We start from the raw sequence: 15,807 nt of genomic DNA on the forward strand, positions 1-15,807 counted from the left end.
TCCACTCAATACTCCGTTTGCCCTTAATTTGCCCCTTTACTATTGTATCGGCTTTCTAGGATTGCACGGTCCTAGGCCTTGTCGATGCCATGGAACGTACTATACATCTGTTCTATGTCAATGTTCTCACAATGCGCTGATGCCACTTTAGTCGCAGATCATCACTCTTATTACCGCTGTCTCATTCTACGACTGTTTTCAGCCCTCACTGGCCATCTTGCTCCCGTCACCCGAATTAGTGATAAACATGTTACAAACGCTGCTCGCCAGTCTGCCAGCCTAAATTCTAGTCTGTACGTAGCAAACAATCCCGGAGGCAGGTCACTTATAGGCGGTACGAAATTAATTTACCCGAATATCAGGCCAGATGGCGAGGCCATTCATACGCAGCCAGAATGCAAGACTGTAGTTAAAAGCTTGTCTCGTTTCCGATAGATCATCATAGCATCCAGCTACTGAAAAACTAGAATGGATTCATACAAGTATGGACGTTGTCGCTGACTAGATTGGAAAACACAACGCAAAAACGCGAACACGAACAGGCGGGTGGGCGCGCTGGCGGTCGGTCGGTCGGTCGGTCGATCGGTCGCAAAGCCAGGTACGCCCTTAGCCTTTAATTTTACGTCTACTGATGCAGCCAATGCTGCCTGTCGATTGACACGCCATGATTGCTGTAGAAGCGGCAGCAAGTTAGCAAAAAACTTCTCTCGAACTGCCATTTTCGCTGGTGGTGCTGATAGTGGTAAATTTATTATGGTTCTATTATTCGTCGTTTACTGCTGTGTTGTCTTCCACTTGGCTTGCTGTCGATAGAAAGACGCTTGCCGGTCGAAGCAACCAAGAGCGAAAAACGAGATCCACAGCTTCGATCGCATCATACCGGGCCAGCAGCAGCCCTAGCAGAAGCCTGAAGCTGCCGACTGTCGGCAGCCGTGCGACCCACTATGCAAGCAAGTCGGCTACAATGGCTAGAAAAAAATAGGCGAGCTACAAAGCGGCCAAGAACATCGCTACCCCACCAGTCAGTCAGTCAGTCAGTCTGCTCACAGGCCCTCGTTTTTGTTTGTGTGTATGTGCACTTCGGTAGGGTAACGTTAACTGTGGTCGCAACGCCAGCGACGGTGGCTGTGGGCCGCGTGGACACAACAGTGCGTGCGTGTGTGCGTGCGTGCGTGCGTGCGTGTGTGCGTGCGTGCGTGCGTGCGTGCGTGCATGCGGGGAATATCGCCGCTTCTCCGAATCGCTTTGTTTGACAGCAGTAACGGGGCAGGGATAAGTGGGGAATGGCGACTTTATTATGTCTGACGTGGCCGCTAACGCGTTTCTAAGTTTGCCAAGCGGTGACGCACTGAAGCAACTAAGTTCATACGCATACGTCTGCTTTGTTTTGACGCTGTGTCGTGTTACGCGGCTGGTTTACTGCCGTCGCCACCGCGACGACGAACACTTGAAGGGCGTTGCGAAAGACGATGGTTTCGTTTGTAGCGGGTGTTATTATTGTACTTACAATGCTAACAATGTTATTATTGGTATCACTGTGAAATTGGCAACAATTTTGACAGTAACAGCAGCGGCAGTAGCTACTACAATAGCCGCCGGAGGAAAGGGAGGGATACGCCAACTACGTAGACTACAACAAAAGTAAGGATAAGAAACAACTTCACAATTTAGCGCTATTTGTATATGTAGTCTGTGTGTGTGTGTGTGTGTGTGTGTTTGTGTTTATATGGGTGTGTGTGTGTGCGCAGTTGTGTCTGTGTGTGTGTGTGTATTAGTATGGGTGTGAGTGCACGTCTAGCCACTTGGTAGGCGACGGCTAGCAGCAAAAACACGCTGTTGAATAGATTATATGGTTGTATCTCGGATCCTGGTTCAGGTCGAATAATGAGAATAATTATAAGACATATGTCGAAGAAAAAAGCGTTAGAGAATCAGCTGATCATATATATATATACGGAAATATAATTCTTCCGATGAATTTTTACTTATGGTGAGTTTTCTATGTGGTCATTTGATGTTAGCTGATGCGCCTGATTGTATAGGCAGTATTTAAATCCCGAACTTTCCATCTCCGTTAACACCCAGGCCAATTCCAAAACAAGCACCAAAATATTGCTCACAAAGAACAAAGTAGTTGCGCTATACTTTTCACAGTGATACGCTTACTTCTATAATACCTATGGCCTTCTCGTACCGTCCTGTGCCATAGATAAAGAAAGGGCTCGCTTTTGCAAAGTTACACGTAATTTATGTCTCCATGCGAAAAATAATCGGTCTCAGTCTGCTGAGAGGAGTTTATTTTGCCATTAACCAGTGTTCATGATGCATCAGTTCACTATTACGTTATTGTCGTGGGCTAGTCGACCACGTCTGTTCCGATAGTCACTGTCAATGTCCGAGACTGGGTCGGAACGGCGAAGTATCGGACATTGACAGTGACTATATGAATAGTTAAAAGCATAGATCTTCCGTATCGCGTCAATCTACGAGAGATCAGATGCTCATACTCACCTAAATCCAGAGGTCAGTGGTACGCACAAGTTTAATTCTCGAATAACGAAATATTGTTGGACTGCTTTGAAAATCAGTGCCATTTCACATTAGAAAAGCTAAATTCAGGCGGCAGCTGATAAATAGATGAAACAACAACGCAATCTACGATTCCGCCTACGGATACCTTCGAGTACCACAGGCTATTGTAGTTTGTGAACTTCATCTTGTGCTACAGTGAATGGTAGCGTACTCAGATCAACGGCGACAGTTCATTCTGCTGTTGCTGCTTCTGCTGTAAAGATGCTGGGTCAGCAGTGTGGCGACCCGTTCATGGCGACCTGCCGGGCCAGCCTGTGTTCATTGGGTTTATCCCGCATCTCATCGTTCCTGCGTGGCCCATTCTCTGCTGTACAACAGCTAAACAAGAGAGACAGAAGACTGTGCGTGGATCTACTTGGATCACTTCGAGGGTAGAGACGTAGACTGAGCAGTCAGGAGATGAACTCAGATGGCGATAAAGACGACCAAGACAAAGCTGTCATGCGTGTCAATCAAACCGCTCCACATAACACACACACTCATACAGAATAATAGTCAGACGGCCAGCCAGGCACACATAAGGTCAGGACATTCACAGAGACGGACGTACAGCCACATCAAATTTAGCCACTCACTTGCGCACCATCGGAGTCTATAGGGCCTTATATAAATAGAGAGATAGCTTGTGGGGGAGAGACGATATTGTACAGGCCAACAGACAACCATACACATGTGTACATGCACACTCACGCATACACGAGCTTGTACCAGTAGCCAAGCATATTTATACGCGGTTATGAGGACGCACACAGATATGTTCAAGTAGGTGGGAGAAGAGCCAAAACGAGGCGTATTGGTAGAAACGTTTGACGGGTATCTGACATCACCAGTAGTAGAATGACGGCCCTAGCGAACATGAGGACCACAACGAGCCGGAAAGCAGAAACAAAAGCGGATTCTGTTGCTTCAAATTTTGTCAGCAGTAGTAGCGGCAATAGCATCGAACTAAGAACGACAAGATGTCGTTTAAGCTTTAGCTCTTACTAGAAAACCGCATGGGTGATACTTTAAAGGAAGATCGAGAAGGCGGAGTAGCTGAAGCAGCTTGACGGCTCTCGAAACTGGAGATTTCGCTTAGCGAGTATAGCAGCCAGATTTTTGGCTGGAATCTAAGCACGAAGGAAGCAGACGGGACGAATCGGCTGTATTGGTTTAAATTCGAATTTCATTATGTCCGCGCAATGATTATGCAGCGAAGTCCTATTCAGTTGTCCTAATACAGTACATGGCATTGTATTAGTGGATCCGTTGTTGATAAGACGAAAGGAACGACTAATGCGAGCAAAAACTATTTGTTTTCTATGCTTTTGTTCGTTATCGTAAAAATCATTCGCGTTTACCGTCTGCAAAGCTTCTGCACAAACCAGGTCAAGCTGCGACAGTTCGACACAAAGGCTAAATGAGGATACAAGTAAAAATAATTTACAAACATTATGTAAGACATTAAATGTTATGTGACTAAGAAACCGGCAATTTGACTAGAACGTATATGATGACGGTCAGTAGTCCCCTGACACGGCTCAACTGGATACTACAACAATGACGAAGTAAGTGACTCCTGTTTGTTTACTAACATATGGGGGTCTCGATCAATGTAAAGAGCAAATTTCCTTAGCGTTCTTTTTTCATGGTAGAAGACTTACAGCACAATAATTTGCCTCGTTCAACTAAAATAGGCAGAGATCCAAGCCAAATAGCAGATGGCAGGCCGTAAGGCACCTCAGCATCTCAAAGCGATTGCCTGCCACTATGTAAACAATAAAACGTCCCGGATTTTTACCTAATACTGTTTGCTCTCCCATTGACTCTATCTTTCCCTATCGTAAACGTTTATTTTGTTAGAATATAAGAAATTTGCCAAAAGTAATTAATGCTCCACAATGCGCCTTTTCCTTTTTACCCATCAACAAATGATCAAACGAAATGATTCGATCGCCTGCTGTCCAGCTTCTCTCTGATTCAATGGTACTCGATACAGTCAGAGTTCCTTTCTTCCCTACCAGTGGGAAGGAGACCTCACTGCTTGCCCTAGAGGGAGCAATTCAGGGGAATCAGACGGCGGTGAAGTTCGCTGAGAACCGAAAGCCCATTAAGGATCATTGACACGAATCAGGCCGGCGGAATCAGTTCCCCCGGTGTTAGACAGGCCGTGCGAGCAGTCCAAACAGTTACAAGCGGCCCAGCAGAAACTGTATTCAGGTTCTGAGATTTTCGAGGGGTTGGTGAGAGTGGGGTAAAGAGAATAGCTATTGTGGCGGTAATGGGGAGAAGACGCCCGCTCAAATGGATGTGATTAAATATATTCATTCACTGGCTGGTGCATTCCCAGATGAACGGGACAAAACTGAGGATCAGCCGAAGGGTCGATGGAGATCTAGAAGATGTTCTATTGAACGATCTAGTCGCCGTCGACCATGAACGAGTGACTAATTAATAGACCCTCATGATATGATGAACCCCCGTGTTGTTCGAGCTAATGAACAAGTATATCTTCGCCTTTGCACGGTGCGCGACTCTTGTTGCTGACGAGCGGAGACTCGTCGCCTCGATAAGCGATTGTATGACGACGACGACGACCATACTCAGTACATGTATTACGGGTTGCAGGTTATACAACTAGGAATTAGGGCGTGTGATCTTGAGGTAGATCCAAATCCAGTATCGTCGTACGATTCTACTGTTTAGCGGTACCTTGCGTGGCGACGCGAACGTAAACGTTAAGTCTATAATGAAGATGGCCAACAAGTTTCTTTGATATAAAAATTTGTCCTTGATGTTGCTTTCTGTACCCGCAATGACGCAGTAATAAGCTGCTTTCCTTCCAACTAAAAGTCATAGACGTTTAGGTTTGATCTTGCGTTTAGACACACCGTTGATCGTCCAATAAAGATCTGTGCCACGCAAGAAGCAATGAATCGAAACCAGACATTGTGATCATGTAATGTTTTTACTCTGTACACTTAATCCGCCTGTTGCTCATTAAATCCGATTGTAAATCACTGCCTCAAGCTGTTATAAAGCGAACACGGGCATCTAATCAACAGCAACAGTATTTTAATCGATAAGCAATGCGTTCCTTCGGAACCTCCTGTGTACGAGGTCGAGGTAGACTCCTACCTTTCGATATCTGCATACACAGGACGATCTATGCGCGGATAAATATATCTGATATAGAATTGATCCGTTCAATTTGACCTATTTAATCAACTGTCATTTGTTAAAATTGAAAAGCTCGCTACTTTTTTTTTTTGCCAAAACATACGTAATGGCAACTTACGTTCGCTTGGTTGGGAGTGGCCCATTCGTCTCACTGTGGGTGCTGCTATTTCCTTTCCGTTAATCTTGCTTAGGTTTTCCTCGAGATTGAGAGAGGAAAAGCTGAATCTCGACCGACTGCGCTGGTACCGTTAAATGGTTGAAAACTAATTCGCTCTAGAATCAGTGTAACTAGCGTCATATCATATCCGTAAGTTTCGTCGGGTTCGTGGGATGAGGCCTCTTTTAAATCTAATCCTATACGGTCTTGTCTGTTCTAGCGAAATCGCCTTTGGGCCGCTAAGGTTCAACTCTATGAATTCCGCCACCTGACCCTCTAGTATCTGATCCTTAACCTCGAAAGTCTTTAGTGGAGAGGTCTCAGAGGTATCATAAACGTCTTTCGCTGTATCCATTGTTTGACGATTCGGCTGTGCTACATTAGCAGCTCATTATCGGACAAGTCGTCTTATTGCCACGATAAATTCCCCCCATGATAAAAAAAAAAAATACAAATAATATGAGTAATAAAATTAATTGATCTAAAATTTAAGTAACAGCTCAAGACTTGTACAAGCTGTCCGGCAGACCATGTATACATGTTTGTTTTTTTTAATTTTTTTACATACAAATATAACGTTTGATATAAACCGATTATAAGTATAATAAGAGCGATAATAGAGTTTACGTTTTTCCGCTTCTTACAAAGTATTATCCGTTAATTTTACTCTTTGTACGCTTCTCTCGTTCGTAATTCGATGTTATCGTCATCACTGAAAACAGTATCCAACAGTTGGCTCAGCGGCCAGAGAACAGTCACAGAGGATTAAAGACAACAGCTAAAACATTTTTCTGGAAACGATCGAAGAAAGAACATGGGAAATTTCTTTTCTAGGGCTCCGCTATTAGGCACGTACCGTACATAAATACGGTGGAACAGTCGACGACCGCCGTGCATATTGTGCATGCGTAGACACACACTCGCGCCCAGTGACCTATGCGATACGATACGACCCCATATCGATCATGAGAATACTCGCCGGGCGAGATGACAGCCTAATGTCAGAAAAAAGAAAAGCATCGTTGTGTCTCAAACTAACCAAAACTTGAACTATTATTATTGACTCATCCTATATGTATAATATGAAACTTTCGAAGCGACGTCGGGCGCGTCAACGCGAAAAGCAATGGAAGCAGCAGAATAGCAGCAGGTAAAAGCAACGCCGAAAAAGGGGCGCTTCCGATATCAACAGCAGGACGAAAGGCGAAACGAAGACGAAACACAGAACAATGGAGACCAAACTCTTGTCTCCGACCCTGTCTTTCCCTTTCTCGAGTTCTTTCCTTGAGCTATCCTTGAAAAAGAACATAACTATGGTCATCGGAATGGCCACCAGGAGGAGGTGGAGGAGGAGGAGGAGGAGAAGGAAGAGGAAGAGAAGAAGAAGAAGAAGGAGAAGGAGGAGGAGGAGGAGCAGGGGTGGGGGTTAGTAAAGAAACAAATTCAGATCTGATAGAAGAGTGGAGTACACAAGGCTGCTACTGCTATGATCGTCTGTGTCCACTGTTCAAAGGGCACCGAACTGTGCTTGAGATTGGTTGGGCTGGACTATATAGCCACTGCTATAGTTGAATGAGCGGCCTAATAGCAGCCGAAGGACAGACAGGCCCATGTAAATGAGTGACGGACAGCTGACTGACAGGGAAAAGGGCTGATGCTGCCTTTTGCCTGCATTGGTTATGCTGCTCAGCATGTTGGCAGCGACTTATACTGCTGCTATTCCGAACAAGCAGTAAGACAGAGAGAGAAGGCTGAGCCTAGAGCTAAAAGACAAGGACACGAAGGGCGGGGAGAAAGGGCGGACGACATGATGTGACGAGATCGAGCAGTAGAACGAGAGGCAGATTGAAGATGATATTGCTACATGCCACCATAGTACTAGCAGCAGTAATAATACAGGCGAGCCCACCGATCTCATCGGAATGATCTGGTGCATCCCAAACACCAGCAGCGGCATGCATGTATTCGACACTGGATACTTGATCACTCATTGAGATCGAGTAGATGAAGAACATAGTTGGAGTAAATATTTATAATAATTTGTGTTGCGCCGTCTCGTAGCATAGCTTCCATATTGTCACCAAGTGAAGAATTGGGCTAAAATGAAGGTATACACGGATGAATGTAGAAACTGGAAAAGTGGAAGAATTATGCGTCGACCAAGAAATCTAATCACCGATGATTGAGAAAATTATCGATAAGAATGTTTCTGTTCAAAGATAAAGCCTCTTATCTTGAAACATTTTTGCGGTGGTATAATTACAATTCTGCTAAAAAATCTCATCGAATAAATTTAGTTCGCGATTTTGTAGGTAGGTTATTTTTGATGGAGCGGAGCTAAAATCGCCATTTCTATGAAGCATAGGACAGACCTAATACCAATAGCAGTATCAGCTATATCGTAACCGTTTTTTTTTCAAGGGACTACTTGCCGTATTGCCCTCCTTGTTCCGCAGAGTCTCACGCTATACAATACATAACACATAAACCATGTGTTTTTAGCATTATCTCTTTATTCATATTGAGCGTACGGAACGGAATACCTTCGGAAAGCAATGTTGCGTTCTTAAGTTTTTGACATGCGTTGTCGTCGTTACCATCAAAACTTTTTTGCTTTTCTACTTAGAAATTACGCTTGGTTACATGTATTCATGTTTTCCCTCTCGTGCGACCAACCACAACACAGCTGACAGCCGAAAAACGACAAACACTGATGAGACGTTCGACGTCCGTGGTCGAGACGCCTTTGGCTTCGGGCGTTTGCCGAAGTGCCCGCTCTCACATGCAACTATGTAGCTTCAACTCGTTCACCAGCCAACCGCCTCAGGCGTCCGTATAAAGCCTCCGGAGACTTTAGATGGAAGCAGACACCAATTTTCGGCGATGGCGGCAGCAGCGATGGGGTCGAATGTGTGCTATTTTACTTTTCGCAACGGCAGCAGCGGTCCAGCTTTGCCTTGCTCATCCACTCACACCGTCATCGTTTTGTGGTTTTTCTTAATACCTCAGCCAGCCGTGTGACGTCGCATCTAGTTCGCGTAGCGGGTTTTTCTACGGCATCGCCATTATCGTCTCTCAGCGCAAGTACGAGGAGCTGAAATTGTCCTGCCGTTTTCCTTCTGACCATCACAAGTCTGACAGCACAAGTCGAAATCTCGCTCTCCAGTGATACTGCTTCTGTGCAATTGACGAGACACTACGTTAAGGCCTAAGGGGGCCTGTATAGAGGGGCCTGAACGACAACTCCATCTAATACTTTATTGTCTTCCCGTGCGTGCTGTGACTGGGCACCGGCCCAACTTTGATTTAACGAAAGGTGACGGCATCAGGGGTTCGTGTATAGAAGATGGCTAGTGCTGCGTTCGGAGCTTACTGCCGCCCTTTGCTTGACGCTCTGGATTTTGTTCTTCAGGTATTTTTTTGTGGGCGCCGCCGTAATATACTTCTTCTTCTTCTTCATCTTCTTCTTCATTTTCCCCTCTTTCTCATACGTCGCTGCAACTTTATGCGCCTTTTCCGCCTCTCGTCACTATTTTTTCGTGTTGTGTTCCCGTCACTGCCACTCGCCAACGTCGCTTGTTGCTTCTTTTGCCATATTTTATCCTAACGGCAGCTCCTCTGAAAACGTCAGCGTCGGCCCGACATCGGCAGCCACGCACGGCCTCGCAGGCTGAACGAGCGACCATCATATAATGCGTAGCTAGAAAAGCCTGCTCTGATGGACGAGATGCGCTGCTGCTACTGCGGGAGCAGCGACGAGAGACCGACAACAGTCAACCAACCACCAGTCATCATCCGCAAACAAACCCGGTTGTGGCGCTTCACGCTGGGAACTCCGGGAGCCCCAGTCAACAGCATGGCGTCTGTGGCCGCGGCCCTGCGTCTCCGACTGGGTTTCAGCGAAGCAAACCTTCGAACCGAACGTCGCCCGTACTTTCGACAGCGACAGGCCAGATCAACATTAGTTGACATCAATACCAATAGCGACCCCGACATAAACAGAGTTGTTGGCAACCGCCAGAGCAGCGCAGCGGGTTCAAAAAATTGCACCAACATGCGGAGGCTATGGCGACAGCGATCGAATGCGCAGCGCGCTTCACTCGTCCCTCGTTCACGGCAGAGCCGTTCACGGCAACCGGTGCTGAGTCAATTGCGAAATCTGGGTCCTGCTGTTCCGCTTTTCGTTTGGTGAATTTTGGGCGGTTGGTTGACACGCTTGTTGGCTTGGTTTCACTAGGCGGTGACGCGACGCGACGCGATGCAATGCGCCGTCCACATGAGTTGCTACCGAATAGCAAAGTCGACAACATTGACGTCGCGATCGCCCGAAGCAACTGCAACGTGCGGATCCATGGCGGTGCTTCGACAGCCCTAACGGCAGCAGTGGAGATGCTGATAGTGATGATAATAATGACGGTAGCGGCAGTTGATGCTGTTGGTGCGGATGCTGCTGCAGCTGCAGTGCTTACGCCGTGGTAATAATAATGAGCGTAGCCGTCACTCGGACGACGTGAACTTGTTGGCCTGACCTCGGCGGCAGGAAAGCTGCCACAAGCCCAGCAACATCGGCAATCGAAGACCTCAACAACGAAACACATTTACACAACTACAACTATTACTACTAAGGGACATTTTCGGCATTTTTTTCCCCAGATTTCCCTCTCGCGCTCTGCGCTCGTTGGCTTTTTTCCCTACTCTATCTCTCCGTATCCCTACGGCCACTGCAGCTGTTATAGGCATTTCTCCCACTGGTTTTCCTCACGCCAATGCCAACGTGGCATCTTCGAAAGGGTCAGCAGTTCCTCGCAGGTGCTGGTTCCTGCCTGCCGCACCCTGATCTGACGGGGGACAAATGCCAGCGCATAGGAATGACACTGCTGACACTACAACAGTACCTGCAAACCCCCCAACAACAGCGGCGTCGCCAGCGAGAGTCGTCAAGAAGAGTCGCACGCAGAGGCGCTGCTTGCCGGACGTTATTGTAGTTGTCAGACACTCACTAAACGGGGCATGCTAAAATATATAGACCTTTTTGAGCGAAAGGATAAGGACAGTTGATGAATTGCAACTTTATCTATGTATAATCTAATTCTGCGCGTTAGAGAAATGTCCAATGACTTTGATTAAAATTGTGGAAAATACAGATTTGTATATATAGATATATGTATATATATGCATTCGGTCATATAGCCGCATTGTGCAGGGTGTGGAATAAAGGCAATTTTTCTATATGTATATAAACACATTGCTAGTATTAAACATGTAAAGGGTGACTCATCAATCGATTTCAATTTATCTTTATCTTGAAACGCGTATATTTTACTCTTTTGTGGCTAATAGGTAGAAAAACACCAGGTCGATCCAAAAATAGTCACATTTTGAATTTATGTATATAAATGAATGTATGCTTGTAAGCGAAATGGCCTCCATTACGCCGAGTTTTTTACGATTAGTTGAGTACCTTTGTCAATAGCTATTTGTATCTATGATTTTTTCAGCGTTTACGGGCAAGTCGCGCAATGATATCGTGCAACCATTAGGTAGTCCACCAGGATCGGTCGGAGTTAGTCCGCTGCCCCCCGGAACCTTGTCGCCACTCGGACCCTCAATGGGGCCTGTACATTCTGGTCAAGTTGGAGGGCCGCACCCACCCTTATCAGCTTCGCCTTCGCCAACTAACAACAACATCATCAACTTTAACAACAAACAGCCAGCTTCGGGTAAGTTAAGATCGAAACGAATTTTGTTGTCAGACTTTGACAAAGACCATTACCGGCCGATATTGTCAAATCAGTTGCACGAGGAATTTTTAGAGCAAACGAGACATGTTTCCTTGTATAAGGTTCCATTTGTTGCGGTAAACGTATGCAAAATGTTGTGGATGTCGTATACGACCTTGTTGATATCTTGCAACTTTCTAGAAACGTCAACAGGGCTTTAGAGGCCGTTTGATTCCATACAACCATCCGCAGCGTCACAGAACCGTTGAGTTGAGCGCGCTTAGAAAAGCGCGTCAGTCGGCTACAATCGAAGCGCCAACATTTGAGCTATTGTTAAGCAGTGACGTTATTTTTAAGTTATTGTTAAGGTTAGTGAAATTGCGGAACTATTCATAGCTATCTCGGTGCACGATATCTTAAACGGAAACTTTAAAATCTAGTTTCACTTTTTAAGTTACAATAAGGGTGTTGTTGAAAACGTTTCAGCCACCCGTAATATACATCAGTTGCATGTACGTACAGTTCACAGTGACATAATCAACATTAATTTATTATAGCTTTTCTGTCTACTAGTTTTACTAAAAATATATTACCTGTTGAATTAATTCAAACATTTATCGTAGCTTGGTTTTTTATTCGATCTTTATGACGATACAGTCAGCTGGAAGTTTGAATCAGGTTAAGCTTCGTGTTGCAAGTTTAGAGCAATACGTATTTGCCTGGGCTCGCTAACTGGGGACAGGACTCATTTGCTAGCAGCAGCTCATCTCGCGAACAGGAATTTCACCAAAATATAAACGGGTCTTATACGCACATCCTGACATGGGCATCACCCACACTGTTTATTCTCATGCGTTAATTTGAAGTTAGAACCCATTTAGCCTAGTGCTGGCTTGCGTGCTGCCGGTTGTCGCCGCTAACGCCGCCGCCGCCGCTTCCATCGTTTTGCCCTTCGTTTAGACGGGCGCCGTTAACGCTCGCCCCAACTGCCGTATCGTGCCGCTGCAGCAGAGGCAGCCGCAATAAGGTGGGTCGGAATTTGAGAATCCCGTTTGTTTGCGGTTCCTATGTGACTATCGTTGTCGATTGTTCTGGCATTTCCGTGAAAATTCACCACATTCTGTCAGTGGTACGACCGAGTAGAAAAGTCATTGAGCGATTAGGCTGTTCAGAGGCCAAAGGTTCCAACAAAAGCAGACAATGTGAGGTGCGCCTACATTCGATGTAGGCCTGCAAAGGTTAGGTATGCCGAGTTAGGCAAAAGTAATAGAACAGAAACGAACAAGCGGGTTGACTCCATATAGCCTCTGATAGCGTGACAGCACAAATGTTGAATTAAGAACGCCCTGAAAAGCGAGTAGGTCTCTACGGGATTTTGCCTACATTTCTCATTCTAAGCGTACCCACACATGCGTGGGTGCATTCACGGGTCGCACGTCCGTTTGTGGGAAATAGCAGAAACATCCAGGCGTCGCGTTTACTCTGGCCGCTTCCTATAGTCGTAAGGGTTCACACTGGTATGACGTACATACAACCGAGAGCAAGCGGGCGATAGGAGAAAAGAGGTGATCGTCCGCGAGAACGGCGGCTAATGTCATGCGTTTCGTCATTGCAATCCTCACTTGAGGCGTACGCCAAGGGCCTCACACAAAACAGAGAAATCAAGAGCAGACAAGAGACAATCGTAAAGCTCACAGTAGATGGCACGTACTCGTTTCAACCGCCGATGACACGATGGCAAATTGCCCGCATCTGAATCATCGCTAGTGTTTCAGTTCTGCCAGTTTGCTAAGTCAGATCACAGCAGTAGCAACATCAGCAACGACAAACAGATCAGGCTGATCTCTTAACTGCTTCGACAAGTCGAGCCTGAACTGTTCGCCCACCCTCCTATTTACGATACGACTTGGCACAGTCCTTGAGATTGTTCTGACGGCAAGAGTATCTACGGATGCAATGAACCCAACGCCAAACTAGATACACAATTGACACTGCCAAGATAGCGGCAATGTAAGCACCACCGTCAACCCTGTTGGTCAGTGACGTCTCCAAATGCGATGTAGTCGCATTGTTGTACCGCGAAGATACGCTTCCTCAAACGCCATTCGAGACGTTGATTGAGAGTTACCTGTCATTTGACTTCGTTAGTCGCTTGTTTGCTAGATTGTATGTGGGCCAACCAGCCCAAGACATAGACACGGCCAGATTCGACAAGAGCAGAGGCGGCGCTTGACGCGTCGGCCATCCGTAACAACAACAATAACAGTAGAGCAGACAGCTTGAAGAAATGCTTTAATCACAGTGAACAGTGAGATATCTCAATATTTATTAGCGACTCATTATAGATCCTTTCGTACAGAAGACAACCGGTTCTGCTGCCGGCTACATCTACAAGCGTGCCATTGTATTTTTTCGTACAATGAAAGCTGCATCTTCACTAAAACTATCATCATGATCTTAGGAAGTGACGCGTACCGGGACTTGATCCTATAGTTTCAATTAAGATGATGCCAAATATACAGATCTGAGAGGGTTCGCCGCTGTAATTTCCTGATTGTCGACGGTCAACACGGTTTTCCGAAATACAGCAGTAACGGTTAGAAATAAGGTGAAATGCCTTCCCTTCTAAACGAAGATACGTTTCTGATATAATGTTTCTCTATTTATGAATATACTTCTTTGTGTGTCTAGAAGACAGACGTACGCCGAGACAAGTGCTAGGGACGATAGTGAAAATCAGCTCGAAAAAAAAAAGACTGGCAAAATTGCTCGTTGAGTTGCAACTCGGGGAAGAGTCTATAACCTACGTATTGACATTACCGTACGTATTTTCACAATTGAACGCGATGACCGAATGGCTTCTTTTGAACGATTTGGGTCCCTGAAGCAAACGAGCGTTCTTGACAGTCTTGCTTGGGCGGTCTTTGGCGTCTCCACCCATCGTCCTCGTCTGTTCATAGCAGTACAAGGGAAGACATCATGACGATATAGGGGAGGGAGCCATCATAGATGTAAGCATAACTACTGCGATCTCATACGCTAGGGAAAGGGCGTGTCACACTGAGCGTACAAACGCAGATCGCATTTGCATCCACATTCGGCCTGACCCGGCCTAAAAAAACGGTCGACCATCTCAATAATAACGATGACAGCGATAATAATGCTAGCAAACGTTAACCGTACAAACCATTTCCCAACCATAGTATAGCAAAAGCGATGCTCTGGTCCTGGTCATTCTAATCAATACGCTACGACGATGCTCACGTTGATGAAGTAGCACTCATAACAGGCACAAATATGGGCCTATCTAACTGCATCGTGTTTTATTAAGAACGTTCTACAACCTGCTAATTATAATATTTTTAAATGGTTCCATTTTAAGTCTTCTAAGAAGATGCAGTGACCTATTTTGTCAGTAATACTACGAGTGATCAGCAGTAGCTTTCAATAAAGGCTAGGATTTGATTCAATTCCATATAGTTATTATTAGTCAAAACGATCTTATCAATGCTAAATAGAGCAGTGCAGTCATACGGAGATATAGCTTGTAGTACCTGAAATACGACAAGCAAATAATGCGGACAAATCAACAAACGCGACACCGAATTCTCAGCCTATCGAACTAGCGATACCACCACGGAAATTCAAGGCCCTATCACTTCGTTGGACAAGACACCTTGTTGTAACAGCTGCTGCCATCTGTACCGATGTTGCTATAACATCTATAATAAAACCCAATAGTATCCGAGACAAACCGACGGCCATCTCTGTATTCTCACAGACAACACGAAACGTTTACTCACCTTTTTTTAGCCCACCTATGCGCATATCAGCGTCGTGCGGAAAATCAGATATTCTATCATTTGAGCGATTCTTCTTTCCGCTGGCTACCATACGATATATTCTATGCCAGTCGGCAGAACTAACAGCGGCAGCTACAGCTTCTGTGAGATCTTGGCGATAGTTGATAGCGGTTACAGTTGGAGAGTAGTATCGTTTTTTGGTCTTCTTTTTCTGCTACTTCTAGCTTTTTCTTTTCTCAAGGAAAAACAGCACTTTACTTTCGGCCATTTTTTGCTGCTCCCGTCCCGTCACAGCGCAATATTCTATATAGTGCTCTATACACGCATATTCCTCAATCGTCGATTCGCTTTTATATACCTCTTCTTTACTTTATAT

General features: G+C 45.5%; 1 protein-coding gene across 1 annotated transcript in view; it reads left to right on the forward strand.

Annotated features, from left to right (window-relative positions):
* Window positions 1-1,242: 1,242 nt before the first annotated feature.
* Window positions 1,243-15,807, forward strand: part of LOC111247716 (uncharacterized) — an 87,787-nt gene continuing 73,222 nt past the window's right edge. The window contains exons 1-2 of the mRNA XM_022798981.2: window positions 1,243-1,641; window positions 11,407-11,628. Coding sequence (XP_022654716.1) covers window positions 11,517-11,628 — 112 coding nt within the window. The 5' untranslated portion in view covers window positions 1,243-1,641; window positions 11,407-11,516. The remainder of the gene's footprint in view (window positions 1,642-11,406; window positions 11,629-15,807) is intronic.

The sequence above is a fragment of the Varroa destructor genome, unplaced genomic scaffold (genome assembly GCF_002443255.2).
Source record: "Varroa destructor unplaced genomic scaffold, Vdes_3.0 BEIS01000003.1, whole genome shotgun sequence".
Taxonomy (NCBI): domain Eukaryota; kingdom Metazoa; phylum Arthropoda; class Arachnida; order Mesostigmata; family Varroidae; genus Varroa; species Varroa destructor.